The 18,612-nt window shown below is 46.7% G+C and overlaps 2 protein-coding genes across 2 annotated transcripts in view; both read right to left on the reverse strand.

The window, feature by feature from the left end:
- The window catches only part of LOC140425860 (synaptonemal complex protein 2-like), a 157,324-nt gene extending 151,478 nt beyond the window's left edge, over nucleotides 1-5,846 (reverse strand). Inside the window, exon 1 of the mRNA XM_072510244.1 lies at nucleotides 5,721-5,846. Within this exon, the coding sequence (XP_072366345.1) occupies nucleotides 5,721-5,846 (126 nt within the window). The remainder of the gene's footprint in view (nucleotides 1-5,720) is intronic.
- Nucleotides 5,847-6,715: 869 nt separating this feature from the next.
- Nucleotides 6,716-18,612, reverse strand: part of LOC140425861 (uncharacterized) — a 148,894-nt gene continuing 136,997 nt past the window's right edge. The window contains exons 13-16 of the mRNA XM_072510245.1: nucleotides 13,514-13,650; nucleotides 10,524-10,581; nucleotides 10,369-10,435; nucleotides 6,716-6,782 (exon numbers count right to left, since the gene is read on the reverse strand). Of these exons, the coding sequence (XP_072366346.1) occupies nucleotides 6,716-6,782; nucleotides 10,369-10,435; nucleotides 10,524-10,581; nucleotides 13,514-13,650 (329 nt within the window). The remainder of the gene's footprint in view (nucleotides 6,783-10,368; nucleotides 10,436-10,523; nucleotides 10,582-13,513; nucleotides 13,651-18,612) is intronic.

An 18,612-nucleotide genomic window follows, 5' to 3' on the forward strand; every position in this document is an offset into this window, starting at 1 on the left:
AGTGGTAAAGCAAAACGTGCAGAGGACACTGGAAGTCTGCAAGGGATTTGGATAGGCTAAATGGGCTAGGGTCTGGCCGATGGAATACAATGTTGACAAATGTGAGGTTATCCATTTTGGTAGGAATAACAGCAAAAGGGATTATTATTTAAATGATAAAATATTAAAACATGCTGCTGTGCAGAGAGACCTGGGTGTGCTAGTGCATGAGTCACAAAAACTTGGTTTATGGGTGCAACAGGTGATTAAGAAGGCAAATGGAATTTTGTCCTTCATTGCTAGAGGGATGGAGTTTAAGACTAGGGAGGTTCTGCTGCAATTGTATAAGGTGTTAGTGAGGCCACACCTGGAGTATTGTGTTCAGTTTTGTTCTCCTTACTTGAGAAAGGACGTACTGGCACTGGAGGGTGTGCAGAGGAGATTCACTAGGTTAATCCCAGAGCTGAAGGGGTTGGATTACGAGGAGAGGTTGAGTAGACTGGGACTGTACTCATTGGAATTTAGAAGGATGAGGGGGATCTTATAGAAACATATAAAATTATGAATGGAATAGATAGGATAGATGGGGGCAGGTTGTTTCCACTGGTGGGTGAAAGCAGAACCAGGGGGCATAGCCTCAAAATAAGGGGAAGTAGATTTAGGACTGAGTTTAGGAGGAACTTCTTCACTCAAAGGATTGTGAATCTATGGAATTCCTTGCCCAGTGACGCAGTAGAGGCTCCTTCATTAAATGTTTTTAAGATAAAGATAGATAGTTTTTTGAAGAATAAAGGGATTAAGGGTTATGGTGTTCGTGCCGGAAAGTGGAGCCGAGTCCACAAAAGATCAGCCATGATCTCATTGAATGGCGGAGCAGGCTCGAGGGGCCAGATGGCCTACTCCTGCTCCTAGTTCTTATGTTCTTATAATTACCCGCTTTCTGCCTACCTCCTTTTTTAAACAGTGGTGTCACGTTTGTTCTTAGGGTCCCTTTCGGTGTCACAAGTGGGGTCTCGGTCTTCCGAAGAGAGATGGACCGAATGGTCGACCAGTACGGTTTGTGGGTCACCTTTCCGTACTTGGATAATGTCACCATCTGCGGCATGACCAGCAGGACCACGATGCCAACCTCGATAAATTCTTCCGCACTGCCACTCTTCTCAACCGGACTTACAACAAAGAGAAGTGCGTGTTCAGCATGAGCCGGTTTGCCATTCTCGGCTATATAGTCCAAAACGGACTCGTCGGGCCAGACCCTGACCGCATGCGCCCACTCATGGAACTTCCCCTCCCCCACTGCCTGGTTCTTTTCCTACTGCGCTCAGTGGGTCCCAAACTATGCGGACAATGCCCGCCCACTCATTCAGTCCACCCAATTCCCCCTTGCGGCCGAGGCACAACATGTTTTCGCCCACATCAGAGAAGACATCGCCAAGGTCGTGATGCGCGCAGTGGACGAGTCACTGCCTTTCCAAACAGAAAGCAACGCTTCAGACGTCACCGCAGGCAGACCGTTGAAGGCATTACCTGGCCGGAAAGAGATTCACTCTCCTTACGGACCAACGATCGGTAGTCTTCATGTTCAATAACACACAGCGGGGCAAGATCAAAAATGATAAAATCTTGCGGTGGAGAATCGAGCTCTCCACCTATAATTACGAGAACCTGTATCACCCCGGTAAACTTAACGTGCCCCCAGACGCCCTCTCCCGAGGTGCATGTGCCAGCGCACAAGTGGACCAACTCCAGGCCCTACACGACAGCCTTCGTCACCTGTGGGTCACTCGATTGTACCATCTGGTCAAAGCTCACAATCTGCCTTACTCCGTCGAGGAAGTAAGGACAGTCACCAAGGACTGCCAGGTCTGTGCGGAGTGCAAGCCGCACTTCTACCGGCCAGACCGTTCGCGCCTGGTGAACGCTTCCCGCCCCTCTGAACGCCTCAGCGTGGATTTCAAAGGGCCCCTCCCCTCCACTGACCGTAACACGTACATTCTCAGTGTGGTCGATGAGTACTCCAGATTCCCCTTTGCCATCCCATGCCCCGATATGACGTCTGCCACCATCATCAAGGCCCTCAGCACCATTTTCGCTCTGTTCGGTTTCCCCGCTTACATCCACAGTGACAGGGGATCCTCATTCATGAGCGATGAGCTGCGTCAGTTCCTGCTCAGTCGGGGTATAGCCTCCAGTAGGACGACCAGCTACAACCCCCGGGGAAACGGGCAAGTAGAACGGGAGAATGGGACGGTTTAGAGGGCCGTCCGGCTGGCCCTATGGTCCAGAAATCTCCCAGCCTCTCGCTGGCAGGTGGTCCTCCCTGACGCTCTGCACTCCATCCGGTCACTGTTGTGCACCGCCACTAATAACACACTCCATGAACGTGTTTTTACCTTCCCCAGGAAGTCCACATCCGGGGTGTTGCTCCTGACTTGGCTCGCTGCTCCAGGACTGGTCCTTCTTCGTAGGCACATCCGACTCCACAAGGCGACCCCTGCTCCACGCCAACCCTCAATATGCCTACGTTGAGTTCGCCGACGGCCGCCAAGATACTGTCTCACTCAGGGACCTAGCACTGTCAGGTTCCACCCCAACACACCCCCACCAATGCAGCCCCCCCCCCCCCCCCCCCCACCTCGCCGCCAATGTTGACCCCACCAGAACCCCCCCTCCCCTTTTCCGCACAAGAGGACAAAGAGGACTTCTGCACGCTCCTGGAGTTCCCCGATGACTGGCCAGCATCAGCACCGCCATCGCTGCCATCTCCACCACCGCCAGCACCGACTTCGCCGCCACCATTACGCTGCTCCCAACCAAGCACCAAAGCACCGGATCGGCTGAAACTTTGACGGACTCCGGACCGTCAACATGGACTTTTCTTTCCCTACCACTGTACATAATTGCTCTAATTGTATATAGCTTCACGTCACCCCCGCCGGACTCATTTTTTAACAGGGGGTGAATGTGGTGAACCACTGTAATAGGAGATGCAAGGTAGGACCTGCACTACAGGTTCGCCGGTAGCTCCTGCCGGCTGGCTCCACCCACGGAGAACTGTATAAACATGCATGTCCTCCAGTGCTCAGCCATTTCGCCAGCTGCAGCAGGATGGCACACATCTGACTGTGACAAAGCCACAGTTGTACCCAACTTTAGTCTTTGTGCAATTGATCGTGCATCACCATACCAGGCTGTGATGCAGCCGGATAGGATGCTCTCTATGGCACATGTGTAGAAGTTTGAGAGAGTCGATGCAGACATGCCAAATTTCTTTAGCATCCATAGGAAGTAGAGATGTTGTTGGGCTTTCTTGACTGTTACATCAACGGGAGTGGACCAGGACAGACTGTTGGTGATGGTGACCCCAAGAACTTTTAGCGACCATTTCCACTTCGGAGCCATTGATGTAGACGGGGTGTTTGTCGTACTACACTTCCTGAAGTCGATGACCCACCGAAGTCGTATCATCTGCAAACTTATAGATTGATTTGGAGTTGAGTCTTGCCACATAGTCATGTGTGTACAGGGAGTATAGTAGAGGACTGAGCACACATCCTTGCAGGGCCCCAGTGTTGAGGACTATTGTGGAGGATACTGTTGCCTATCCTGACAGATTGCGGTCTGTTGGTGAGGAAGTCAAGGATCCAGCTGCACAGGGAGGGGTCAAGTCCAAGATTCAGAGTTTGGTTATTAGTCTTGTTGGGATAATGATGAAGGCAGAGCTGTAGCTTATGAACAGCAGTGTGGCATAGGTGTCCTTGTTGTTGAGATGCTCAAGTGTTGATTGTCGGGCCAGAGATCGCATCTGCTGTGGATCGGTTGCCGTGATAGGCGAACTGCCATGGATCAAGACCATCTGGGAGGCTGGCATTGATGCATCTCATGACTAGCCGCTCGAAGCATTTCATGACAGGGAGTGGGATAGCTTGATCTTGGTTTCGGACAAAGCTCGGCACAACAGAGGGCCGAAGGGCCTGTTCTGTTGTGTTCTATGTTAACAGACGTCAGGGCCACCGGTTGGTAGTCATTGAGGCAGGCTACCTTGTTCTTCATTGGTACTGGGATTATGGTGGTTTTCTATGTTGCTAATGCAACATAGCAACTATATGAAACACATTTTATTGCAACCATCGATGGACACCCTCAATACCCCATTCAGCACACAACCCACTCAGTACTCACCCTTGCCAAGTGCAGAAAGTCACTGATCCTTTTCCGGCACGAGATCCAGGCTCGCCAGACTCGGTCATGTCCACTGATTGGAGCCTCCACCTTGGTTCATGCCTTCTTGTTGAGGTGGGACAGCCTTCTTCTCCCATACCTCAGCATCAGCACATCGCTCCTTTGAGTGACTGCCTCCACCGAGGCTTGGAGGCCATCACCCAGGAAACGGGGTGCTTGCTGGCCCCACAAACCTCTCTCCCATCTGCTCTTCTCATTGCTCTGACAGGGATTCTTCTGCAGCCTGTGGAGGACCATTTTGAAGTTTGCGGTGGGCTGCCAGACACGACGCCCACTGTGCATCTGCCCCTGCCAACCCTGCTGCACCAATTCTGACGTGATTCACACTGGCCGCTACTTCTGCCAGCCAGCATAATATCACGAGTTTGAATTGGATTGGGCGGGATCAGGATTCGCAGCCGTTTCTGCTTCCAACCGCCAAGCGCACACATTTTTTCAAGATATAGGGCACGATTCTCAGGCCCCCTTTTGCTCTTGCTCGAGCGCGCCTCTTCATGGTCGGTGCCTATAGGGCCTTGGGGTTCACCTTTGGATGGAGGGGCAGCTGGTTTGAGCCCCGAATGCCTCTGCATCACCTGGCTCTGCAAACCCTGGCGGCTCCCCGATGTCTGCACCAAGGTGTCAATGCCCTCAGTGATGCTCCAGAGTGACTGGGGCATGCTCTGCAGCGTCTCAGCAATGCCCAACTGTAACTGGACCATGCTCCGCAGCGCCTAGGACATTCCCATCTGAGAGCGGGACATGTCCCGCAGCACCTCATCAAGGTTAGCCTGGTACTGGGTCACACCCCCTGCAAGTCAGACATTCTGCCGAGACCCTCAGCCATGGCCTTGGGACACCTTCATTAATGGTGCCAACGTCATGCACCAAGCTCTCCACTGCAGTCACTACCCTAGTAGTGTTGGCCTTGGTGCCACGCATTGCCGACAACATCTGCATCCGTGGCCTCTGGGACTCCTTTAATCGGCTATGGACCTGGAGTGTCGTTGACATCTCCCCCAGATGGTCCCATCTCCTCCCCAACTTTTTCATCAGCTCCAGATGACCCTGTACTCAGCACAGGCTGGGACCCAGCTAGGTCCTGGCATTCAGCAGACCTACGACAGCTGTCTCGCCTGGGGGTTCCTGCCTCCACCTGATGTGTGGTGCTGACGAGATTGTGCCCAGAAGCACTGTGCCGCCCTAGTAAGGCAATAACAACTCACGTTTGTGAGTCCTCTGGTGGGGGTCTGGTGGATCCTTACCTCTGAGGCTTCCGCCGATCCACGCATTGGTGACCACGGCCACCTCCGTCACCTCCAGGGCCCGTTCCTTGAAGGTGGTGAGGATTCTCAAGTCCGGCATGCCACTGCCAGTCTGGGCCCTCTCCCAGTGATTGTGTGAGAGCTTCTCCTGCGGAGACACGAGGGCATTGTTAGCCACACGCGTGTTCACAGTGGCAGGGGGTGATGGAAGGGTTGGGGGCCGCATGGAGGGTGGGACCATTGGTGTCAACTCACCCAAGCTGCCCGGTATAGGTCGTCGACTGCTCTCCAGTGCCGTAAGAATGTCCTTCTGGTCACAGTCTCCGAGCTTACAGCCGCCGCCACTTTGCTGACTCTTGGGGCCGGTCTTCTCGGCGCCATGTCGCGCGAGCTGAGTGGGGTTTGCTATGCAAGTGCTGTTTAAATGCTGCTCGACCTTGTAAGTGGAGGGCTGGCGAGCGTGGCCCTGGCAAATCGGCTGGTGAGCCTTCATTTGCGGCAAGACAGAGCGCCGGGAAGCTCGCAGCAGTTCCCACTCGCTACCACACTTCGAAATATTTCCGGAGAATCACACCCATAGTTTTTAAACTGGCATCAAGGAGGCCAGTGTCATGATATTCAGGTAAACATCATGGTACAAGCACACGTACATACTGATGGACAGATCAACGGACCAATCAACACACACACAACACCACAGCCAATCACAGGCAAGAGCATACACAAGTACAAAACAGGGAACACGACACTTCCCGGGCATTCCAGCAGGAGACAGCTCAGGGCACTGAGCTCACAGCAAGCCACTCAGACATCCACCATGTGCTGAGTGCCACTCCTAGATGGTATTAGGAATAGGTCCACAGATTCCAGGGTTATGATCGAACCTCAGTAACCAGTTTACCACTGTAAATAAATGTTAGTAATAAAACTGAGTTGTACCATTCGCAACCGTGTTGGTTCGTCTGTGTAGCAGAGTACCCAACACATCACCGAGGACTTTAGAATATGGAATTGGTATGATAAAGGTGAACAGTATTGCACAGAACAGTTTAAGTGTCACAAATGTACAATTAAATTAAAATTGAAATAATTCTTTACACAAATAATTCTCTACTGAATCCATTAATTATTTGATAACTATTAAGTTGCCAATTGCAAATGAGGTAATAAACTGTGAAGGGAGCGAACGTAAATCAGATTAACTGACAATTTTATGGCAATTTCCAATTCAATTCTCATTCAAGTGAAATTTATTCTCTTACCTGAAATTTCCCTGCAGAGTCAGATGAACTTCGAAAATCAAAAACATCCCTTTCCCTTGGAAGACAAAAAAAAAAATTAGAAGTTAATTTTCCTAGTTCATATATTCCTGCTCATTATTCCCTGGTACTTGTTAAAACAACAACATCTCAAACATAGTAAAATGTCCAAAGGTGCTTCTCAGGAGGGTGGCGTGCTATCAGGCAACATTTGATACAGTCATGTGTATGTTAGGACAGGTCACCTAAATTTTACAAAAAAAATAGGCTTTAAAGAATTACTGAAAATGAGGATCGCAAGGCTTGCAAAAGAAATTCCAGAGCCTAGGGCCTAGGTAGCTGAAGGCACAGCCAGCAATGGTTCAGTGACAGGACCTGGGGATACAGAAGAGGAACACAGATTTCAGAGGGTTGTAAGGCTAGAGACCACTCCCACCAAATAAACGTTGATACCCCGGATATCTCTGACCAGACAGTGATTAGTCTGACACCAATGCAGCACACAGGACACATCTGGCTTGAGGGGAATATGATATTTATGGTGATAAATTCAGAAATGTACAAAAACGTTGATCTACATGGATCATAAACATAACATCTCAATTTCAAACAGATCATTATCACCCAGTGCAGCCCCCTGCTTGTGACTGGGAATATGTGAGTGACCCAATGCCAGAGTTTTTAGGGTCTAGGAAGAAGCTGCAAATGCAGTTTGACCTCCTGTCCATAGGTCGGGTGGTGCGACAGGTGCGTGAAATCAAGAGGGATGGTCTAAGAGTATGGGGAGAAGGTCAGCTGTCTGTTTCCTCATCAGCTAAGGTGGCAGGAGCTGCCAGGGAGATGATGCAGATACAGGATTCAGGGTGTGGGTTGGTCTTGACACAGAAAATTAATGAGGCATTTCACTCCTTTTATGAGGGACTTTACAGATCGGAGCTGCCGTAAGATGAGCAGGAGATTGCCAAGTTTTTGGAAGACCCGGAGTTTCCTCAGATGGGGGATGGTCTGCAGTGCACAAGATGCACTGCAGGAACTGGAGGAGTTCCGCATGGCTTTGGGAAAGAAGCAGCCAGTGAAGAGGCTGGGACTTGATGGGTTCCCGGTAGAATTTTATATAACGGGCAGCACGGTAGCCTTGTGGACAGCACAATTGCTTCACAGCTCCAGGGTCCCAGGTTCGATTCTGGCTTGGGTCACTGTCTGTGCGGAGTCTGCACATCCTCCCAGTGTGTGCGTGGGTTTCCTCCGGGTGCTCCGGTTTCCTCCCACAGTCCAAAGATGTGCAGGTTAGGTGGATTGGCCATGATAAATTGCCCTTAGTGTCCAAAATTGCCCTTAATGTTGGGTGGGGTTACTGGGTTATGGGGATAGGGTGGCGGTGTTGACCTTGGGTAGGGTGCTCTTTCCAAGAGCCGGTGCAGACTCGATGGGCCGAATGGCCTCCTTCGGCACTGTAAATTCTATGATAATTTTACAAGGATTTCAAGGACCAGCTGGCCCCATTGGTTCTGAGGATGTTTAATGACTTATTGGAGTGGGGTTCCCATCCGGAGACGTTGAGAGGACCAACTATCTCCCTTCTTCTGTAGAAGGACAAGGGCCCCACAGAGTGTAGGTCGTACCGCCCAGTTCTGCTCAACATAGATGCAAAACTGTTGGCTAAAAGGGAAACATCAGATTGGGTGTGTATGGGACAGAAAACTGTCTTTTAACGTAATTCTTCTGTCGGCAGAGACCTGAACCGGGGCTAAAAGGGATCAAGGGATAGGGGGCAGGGGGAAGGCGGGATCAGAGTATTGAACTTGAAGATCAGCCATGATCATAATGAATGGCAGAACAGGCTTGAAGGGCTGAATAGCCTCTTCCTGCTTCCATTTTCTGTATTTCTATCTTTAAGTACTTTCAGGTGCGAGTTGCTGTCAGGCAATCGCTTGACTTTTCTGGGGGCACCGCTATCCGCCTTGCTGGAAAGGATCCTCTCATGTGCGGGGTTGGGGGAGGGTAGCATGTCTGGGACTTATAGGCAGATTAAAGGAGAAGAGCTCATTTCAGTGGATGAGGTAAAGGCCAGTTGGCTCGGAGCTGGGGCCCATTCTAGAGGAAGAGGTATAGAGTGAGCCCCTCCGTATGGTAAATGATACATCATCCTGTGCGAGGCCAAGCTTGTTACAACTCAAGGTTGTATTTGGGACACACCTCAGCAAGGCCAGGATGAGTAGATTCGAGGGGACGGAGGATAACTGCGAGCGGTGCTCGAGAGGGCCTGCTCACCATATGCACATGTTCTGGTCCAGCCCCAAATTGGTGGGCTATTGGCTGTCCTTTTTCTGCACCATATCGACAGTCCTGAAGCCAGACTTAGAACATAGAACAGTACAGGCCCTTCAGCCCACGATGTTGTGCCGACCATTTATCCTAATCTAAGATCAACCTAACCTACACCCCTTCAATTTACTGCTGTCCATGTGCCTAAGAGTCACCTAAATGTCCCTAATGACTCACTCCACCACCTCTGCTGCCAGTGCATTCCACACACCCGCCACTCTGTGTAAAGAACCTACCTCTGACATCTCCCCTATACCTTCCTCCAATCACCTTAAAATTATGTCCCCTCATGACAGCCATTTCCACCCTGGGGAAAAGTCTCTGGCTATCCACTCTATCCATGCCTCTCATCACCTTGTACACCTCTATCAAGTCACCTCTCTGCCTTCTTCGCTCCAGTGAGAAAAGCCCTAGCTCCCTCAACCTTTCTTCATAAGACATGCCCTCCAGTCCAGGCAGCATCCTGGTAAATCTCCTCTGTACCCTCCCCAAAGCATCCGCATCCTTCCTTATAATGAGGCGACCAGAACTGGACACAATATTCCGTATGGTCTAACTAGAGTTTTATAAAGCTGCAGCAAAATCTCGCGGCTCTTAAACACAATCCCCCTGTTAATGAAAGCTAACACACCATTCGCCTTCTTAACAACCCTATCAACCTGGGTAGCAACTTTGAGGGATCTATGTACGTGGACCCCAAGATCCCTCTGTTCCTCCACACTTCCAAGAATCCTGCCTTTAACCCTGTATTCAGCATTCAAATTCGACCTTCCAAAATTAATCACTTCACATTTATCAAGGTTGGAACTCCATCTGCCACTTCTCAGCCCAGCTCTGCATCCTGTCAATGTCCTGTTGTAACCTGTAACAACCCTCAACACCATCTACAATTCCACCAACCTTCAGAACCCTGCCCATTAGTCACTATATTTGGAGTGTCAGATCAACCAGACTGAGGGCAGGGGCGGATGCTCTGGCATTCCCATCACTATTGGCACAGCAACGAATACTGCTGAGCTGGAGGCAGGCGAAGCCACCCAGTGCCATTTCATGGTTGAATGATCTAATGGAATTCTTGTACCTCTAGAAGGTCAAGTTTCTGCTAAAAGGGTCGACTGATGGGTTCAATCATCAATGGCGGTTGTTCATTTTGGACTTGCGAGTTGTTCAGTGTTAACTGTTCATGGAGGAGGGGGAATGATTATTCTGGGCAGTATTATAGTTGTTGAAGGTCATATTACTATTCTTTTTTCTTTCTGATTTATGTTGGGTATTGTTGCACTCTGTTACGGTTTCCCCTTTTCGGTTTTAATACTTACACGGATTTACTTGTAATTCTTTCAGACTCAACAGTCACGCTGAATCGGTTTTTTGAAGTCTCCATCCCTACTTAACAAATAAGAGCAGAATATAAAAATAAACCAACTTGTCTTTTACAGTAGGCAGGCAAAACACCAAGCTTAAAGATGCCAACCTGTGTCCTCTGCATTTACATTTTGCTTCGGTTCTGTCATCTCCGGGGGATGGATTTTCTGTTAAAAGATTTTCAAACTTATTTCAAGTCAGTTAAAACACATTTCTAAGCTCAGAAAAGGGTGAAGTATTTAAGACAAACTAGCAAAAAAAAGTGAAGTTACCCAGATTCAGTAAAGAAGTTGTCACAAGGTTTAGGCCGAGATTTTCTGGCCCCCAGGCGGTGGGTCACCCGGCAGTGGAGGTGGCCTCGCCACTGACTGCCAGCAGAATCTCCTGGTCCCGCTGAAGTCAATGGCCATTTGGATTGCTTGCTGCCATGCCACCGGGGCAACTGCTGTGAGGGTTACCTTCAGCAGGACTGGAACGTCCCACAAACAGAAAGGGCCAAAGGATCCCAGCCTTAATTTCTCTAAAGTGGTATCTTTAAGAATTCAAAACATCCCAAAGTGCATACTATGAATCAGTAGTAACATTGCAAAGAATGTGTTTAACAAAACAATGGATGGGATTATTGCATGCATGTAATTTGCTGTTTAGGTGAGATAACAACTTCTCACAAAACACTTGAATACTGTAAAATTCAATAAAAGGGATGAGAGAATTAAATTAAAACATTCCCAGTCATTTTGGATTGCTACATAGATGTGAACGGTTACCGTATTGCACAATTATTGGTATGGGTGGGGGTATGGACTTGTGCAAAAGTAGCACTGTGGTAGATATGTATTTAGGCGGTCTTGTGGTAGCACCCCTGCCTCTGAGCCAGAAGCTCCAGGTTTAGGTCCCACCCAGGACTTGATGGCCAAATCCATTGAGTGCCCTCCAATAGCTGGTGGTAAAAGGAGACAATCCTGGTCAGCCACACTTGATGTAGAGTGGCGCCCCTCAAGTTACAAGCCCCTGGACTCGTGACCTGCTTCAGGAATAACTGGCTATGGAAACAGGCAAAGGTCTGCCTTAGTGTGCCCCTAGGTGCAGGAATGTATGTATTTCAAAATTAATTTTGAAATACATACACATAATAGGATTGTCATCAAAATTGAAGCCCATGGAATAAAAGGAATAGCAGCAAATGGATAGGAGGTTGGCCCAGTGACGGGGGATCATGATGAATGGTTGTGTTTGTACAAAAGCTCATTCTAAGGTGGTGCAGGTGTACAGGGACCTGCGTGCACATGAATTTGAGAAAACGGTTAATAAAGCAAATGGGATCATCGCCTTCTTAAATAGAGGCATAAAGTTATGATGTGCCTTCATAACATACATGTTTAACCTTAACTGGAATAGTGATGAGTTGTCACATGTAGCGAAGTACAGTGAAAACGTATTTTTATGCGGCCAAGGGAACATACACAGTATGTACATAGTAGACAAAAAAAGAATAATCGACAGAGAACATTGACAAACGGTACATCGACAAACAGTGACTGTAGTCCTGAGCACCACACTTTCAGGAATGTGATGGTCCCATGGAAAAGGGATTTCAGTTACATGAATAGATTGGAGAAACTGAGATTGTTCTCCTTAGAGAAGATTACGAGGAGATTGATGGAGGTGCTCAAAATGATGAGGGGGCTGGATAGCACAGATGGGGAGATTGGTGGAGGCTGTTTCAGGTGATGGTCAGACCCCATTTGAGTATTGAGAGAAGTTTTGGGCACCGTATCTAAGGAAGCATGTGCTGGCCTTGGAAAGGGTCCAGAGGAGGTTCACAAGAATACCCCTGGAATGAAGAGCTAGCTGGATGAGGAACGGTTGAGGACTTTGGGTCTGTAATTGTTGGAGGTTAGAAGGATTGAAACTTACAGGATACTGCAAGGCCTGGATAAAGTGGGTGCGAAGAGGATGTTTCCACTTGTAGGAAAAACTAGAACCAGAGGGCACAATCTCAGACTAAAGGGACGATCCTTTAAAACAGAAGCGAGGAGGAATTTCTTTAGCCAGTTGGTGGTGAATCTGTGGAACTTTTTGCCATAGATGGCTGTGGAGGCCAAATCACTAAGTGTCTTTTAAGACAGAGATGGGTAGGTTTTTGATTAATAAAGGGATCAGGGAGAAGGCAGGAGAATGGGATGAGAAAAATATCAGCCATGATTAAATGGCGGAGCGGCCTAATTCTGCTCCCATGTCTTATCATAGAATTTACAGTGCAGAAGGAGGCCATTCAGCCCATCGAGTCTGTACCGGCTCTTGGAAAGAGCACCCTACCCAAGGCCAACATCTCCACCCTATCCCCATAACCCAGTAACCCCACCCAACACTAAGGGCAATTTTGGACACTAAGGGCAATTTATCATGGCCAATCCACCTAACCTGCACATCTTTGGACTGTGGGAGGAAACCGGAGCACCCGGAGGAAACCCACGCACACACGGGGAGGATGTGCAGACTCCGCACAGACAGTGACCCAAGCCGGAATCGAACCTGGGACCCTGGAGCTGTGAAGCAATTGTGCTATCCACAATGCTACCGTGCTGCTTATGGTCTAAGACGAGCTGACTTGCCCATGCAGAACCAGCATGTACACTATGGAAGTCATCGCCTTCTCAACTGTAAACATTCTGTAATCCTATGAAAATAAAATCTCCATGTGCTATACAAAATCAGATTCACAGAGAGCTCTGTAAAAAGGTTCAAGATCCCTTTTTCTGACAGTTATCTGGAAAAAATTTCCAGATAAACCTTTATAATTGTGCAAAAACTGAATTAGCTATCTTATGTGAAGTATGTTTCATCAGACAACACGTGTACATGCAAACGGTAAAATAAAATTATGCTAAAATATGGGGAACATGCACAGAACACCAGGCAACAAAATACCCAAGGCCAAAATTAATCTCCTTTACCGGAGAACATTGGCCACATTTCAGGAGCATAATTAGAACAGTGATCCAACAGCTTTTAAATAAAATGATTGACCAACTACAGTGACACCAGCTTGTGTCTAGTTGAAGGCAACAGAGGACAGTCAACCATTTAGGAAACTACCTTTGTGCTCGGCAGATGAGATGGGATCCTGATGGAAATGTCATCAAACCTCTGCACTTCTTCAGGGTCCAAACTTTGTGCACCTTCATTGTTCTGAACACTTTCTTTTTGCACCGGCAATGCATCCTTGCTAATATCTGGCGGAATAAATTAATTCTTAATTATATTATTAGTCGAGCCCAGTAATTTCACCTTCCTGTTGATTCCCTTGTTTCCCCAACCCAGGGACAGCTGAAATAAGCACACCAACCTTGCCTCTCTGACCCGAGAGGCTACTATGGCCGTCACCTGCCCATAGTGCCATCTAGTGCAGGAAGCGGATGCATTGATTTTATTTCTTCGCTATCAAACACTCAGCATGGCATAATGTACTCAAATGGCTATTCTCTGCCTGGATCATATAATCCCTACAGAGCAGGTGGACAATCGACTTATCGAGTCTCCACCAAACTTCAGAAAGCGCACCCCCCCCCACCTTTAACCCCACCTAAGCGTTGGACACTATAGGGGCAATTTATTGTGGTCAATACACCTATCCTGCACATCTTTGAACTTTGGGAGGAAGCGCGAGTACCCGGGGGAAACACATGCTGACACAGGGGAGAAAGTGCAAACTCCACACAGACAGTCACCCGAGGTCGGAATCGAACCCGGGACCCTGGTGCTGTGAGGCAGCAGTGCTAACCACTGCGCCACCATGCCGCCCCCAGGATCTCATCTTAGTCGAGGATGATTTCTTTCACACTAAAAATGAGTTATCAGGCGACTGAGGAGTTCAATACGCGGCCTACAGTCTGTCATAGGTGGTTCGAGAAGTGGGTGGGGTGCCGGGTTACCACGCGCTCTTCTCAATGTTGATGCTTGACTTAATCTTGCTCTTGGTGATGAGTCATGATGTGTTCAACTCCTCCTCATTTCGGACAGTCTTGTGCCAGGGATACCCAGGTGTTATGGGAGAGGCTTTTTCAGAATCCCAAAATGTATCATGGAGTTCAACCAACCTCCCCCTTTAATGTATTGTTGCTTCTCTGAGCACACAGCTTGTTCTCCAGGTGTGGGATTACAATTATGGACACGTGGGTTTTTAAATACAAAACAATCTTTATTCCATGAACTCAACTTAACCTTTGAAATAAACATTGGATCACTTAACACCCCTCGCTTCAAAGATAACCCCAAAAATAATACAACACTAAATAATCCTTCAGTTATTCCTTTCAACATCCAAGAGACTTAACACCTTTAAACAGAATCACATCAGGTTAAAGGCATTACTTTTAGGAGTTTAAATCACCCAAATGATCCAGAGATAGTCTTTCATGGCTGAGATCACAGCAGATCCAGCTCACTGCAAACACAGACACATACCCAAGCTCTTTTCAAACTTAGCTTTCTTCTTTCAAGCAGCACATAGCCACTCCCAGCTCTCTCCTCAAACTGTTTTTTTCCTTTCAAGCATCTCACAGCAAATCAGCCAGGCACCTTTTAGCTGCTCTCCCAAAACTGAAACTAAAAAACTGCAAAATGGCTGATGTAAAGCCCAGCTCCACCTTACACTCTGACATCACTGAATTTCTTAAAGGTACATGGCTTAAACATCCATTTCTTAAAGGCACTCTCACATGACACCTCCCCCCCCCCCCCCGACCCCAAGAAAAAAACAAAAAACATCAACTTCAAGATGGTTTCATTTTTCACTTTTGCACCATCCACTAAGAAACGTACACAGTAAATATACCTTTTCGTTTTTTAAAAAAAAAAAAACACCACACGCAAACAGGTATAATAATCTAGTCCAATTTTCTTTGTTCTTCTTCCTCCAACCGAATTTTTTCTCAATTGACAGTATCTTGGAACAAAGTCTCTTCACGATCCATCGATTCCTCTACTCCTCGGCATTTCTCTTCAGAATCAGATAATTTAGTTCAATCTGACCACAGAGCCCCTTGAAATTCTCCAATACAGGAACATTGGCTACCACCGCTTTCAGGCAGTCAAATGCCTGTTGAAAGTCCGCTGTCCACTGACATTTTTGACGTTTCTTTAGCAAGTCCATCAGTGGAGTAATCACGCTACAAAGCTTTTGCACAAATGTTCGATCAAATCCACTCATGCTAAGAAATCGCATTATTTCCCTTCGTCTTGAGGGTATCGGAAACTCCGCAAGGAAAGTGATTTGGGCTTCTCCAAATTCACTTCTGGCTAGGTTCATCACCAAACCCACCACCTGAAGTCGATCGAAGAACTCCATACGATGTTTTAAATGTTCTTTCCATGTCTGGAAGTTGGAAATAAAAGCAGATTGTCCCACTTTCTCCATGCAATCCTTCAATGGTGGGGCAGGATAAGAGTCCGTTTTTGCAACTGCATTCACCTTTTTGTACTCCACGCACAACCATTGGGTACTGTCTGGTTTAGGTGCCATCACTATGGGTGAGCTCCATTGGCTGCAACCCACTTCAATTATGCCATTTTTCAGCATACTCTCAATCTCTGTTAACCTGTGCCAATTTTAAAGGATTAGTCTATATGGATAAAGTCTATATGGATGTTGTTTGATAGGAACAGTATTTGCCACATCTACATCATGTATAGCCATTTTAGTACTTCCCAATTTATCTCTACAAACTTGCCCAGTTTGTTTTTCCTCTGGAAGGTAACTTAACAATTCATCCCAATTTTTAAGAACATCCCCATTTTCCTATTTAATTTGAGGTATGTCAAATTCACAGTCATCTGGATTCGTCACTTTTGAGTTAGAATCATTAAAACCTCCTTTGTCTCTCCTTCCCTTTCAAAGTACCTTTTAAGCATATTCACATGACACGCTCGGTGAGTCTTCCTTCTATCTGGTGTTTTTACCACATAATTCACCTCACTTAATTTCCTTTCAATCTGATATGGTCCACAAAACCTAGTTTCTAAAGGCTCATCTACCACGGGTAACAACATTAAAACTTTATCCCCACCGACAAAACTACGAACTTTGGATTTCTTGTCCGCTACCCGTTTCATCACATTTTGTGCAACTTTCAAATGTTGTCTAGCCAATTCACCTGCTCTATTTAATCGTTCCCTAAAATTTGACACGTAATCCAATAGTGTAATTTCCGATTTCTCACCCACCAATCAATCAATTTAAGTGGTCCTCTTACCTCGACCAAAAATTAGTTCAAAAGGACTAAATTTGGTAGACTCATTAGGTGCATCCCTAATTGCAAACAATATGAATGGAGTTCCTTTATCCCAATCCTCCGGATAATCTTGACAATACGCCCTTAACATTGGCATCAGACATTAAAGACACCTTCCTAACATTCCCTGCAATTCTGGATGGTGTGCAGTTGATTTAAATTGTTTTATTCCTAAGCTATCCATAACTTCTTTGAATAACCTTGAGGTAAAATTCGATCCTTGATCCGATTGTATTTCTGTGGGTAGTCCATATTTAGTAAAGAATTTAAGTAACTCCTCCACAGTCCTTTTAGCTGTAATATTACATACTGGAATGGCCTCTGGAAACCTAGTAGACACATCCATTATAGTCAAAAGATATTGATTCCCACTTTTTGTTTTAGGAAACGGTCCTACACAAATCAATTAGGACCCTCATAAAAAGGTTCCTCAAATGCTGGAATGGGTATTAAGGGTGCTGGTTTTATCACTGCTTGAGGTTTCCCTATCACTTGGCATGTGTGACATGATTGACAACATTTAACTACATCTTTATGAAGCCCAGGCCAATAAAAGTGTTTCTGGATTTTAGCTTGAGTTTTCCTTATTCCCAAATGACCTCCCACTGGTACCTCATGTGCAACTCGTAAAACCTCCTTTCTATACCCTACCGGCAATGCTACTTGATGAACTTCTGCCCACTTTTCCTCCGCCTGCATATGGATAGGTCTCCATCTTCTCATCAAGAAATCACTTTTACGGTAATAACACTCTGGTATACTCTCAGATTCCTCTTCCGTATACGCTTTCTGATATATCCGTTTTATTTCTACATCTTTCTGTTGTAACTCAGCCAATTTTCCTAAATTAAAAATATCTGCCTCATCCTCCACCTGTTCTTTTTCAACCATCTGATCAAAAATAGTTTCTGATAATTGCACTTCAACTTCATCTTCACTCTTTGATTTCTCCTCGTCTTAACCTGTGACTTTGCGACCGGGTTACTACACAATCCGGAAAAATCCCAGGATATTCGTCCTTCAACCCTTCAGTTGTCTGATTTTCCACTGGCTTATCAACCACAGTAGGCATCAATCCCACCTGCGATCCAGCTATATCATTATCCAAGATAAACTGTATTCCTGGACGAGATAGTTTATCTATTACTCCTACTACCACTTCATCCCTCTTCACTGAACTTTCCAACCGCACCTTATATAATGGAACGCTACTCCTCTCACCCTGAATTCCACATATCACCACCTTTTCTGGCAACATTCTTCCCAAACTACATAATTCCTCATCTCTTACCATTAAAGATTGACTAGCCCCTGTATCTCTTAAAATTGTGACTTCTTTACCTGCTCCTCCTGATACACGAGTAAACTTTACCCACACAAGTAAATTCTTTAAAGATATCTGGCACGTTCTTAACAATTACTTCTTGAACAGGCTGTACAATCGTTTGCATCTCCTTCGCTTCCCTTGGGCTTTCCTTTACCACTAACAAACCCCACTATCTTGTCCTGTTTTACCACATCAACCTTCAGCCACCAACACTGTGACTTTACATGGCCTAGTTTATTACAGTGAAAACATTTGAAACTTTTCATCTCCTTTTCCACCCTCCTGGATTTTTTAAAATCTGAGGTACACTCTCTTTATTGCCTCCCATCAGATTATCTTTACCTTTACCACTTGAGTATTTCTCATGTCCCCAGTTTCTATCCCTCACAGGCTGAAACTGATGTCGGAAACCAATCTTTGATTTATGAACTAATTCATAATCATCTGCCATTTCCGCTGCTAATCTCGCAGTTTTAACCCTCTGTTCTTCCACACGAGTTCTCACTACATCAGGAATTGAATTTTTAAACTCCTCCAAAAGTATAATTTCTGAGAGCTTCATATGTTTGATCTATTTT

This window comes from Scyliorhinus torazame, chromosome 6 (genome assembly GCF_047496885.1).
Source record: "Scyliorhinus torazame isolate Kashiwa2021f chromosome 6, sScyTor2.1, whole genome shotgun sequence".
Classification (NCBI taxonomy): Eukaryota; Metazoa; Chordata; class Chondrichthyes; order Carcharhiniformes; family Scyliorhinidae; genus Scyliorhinus; species Scyliorhinus torazame.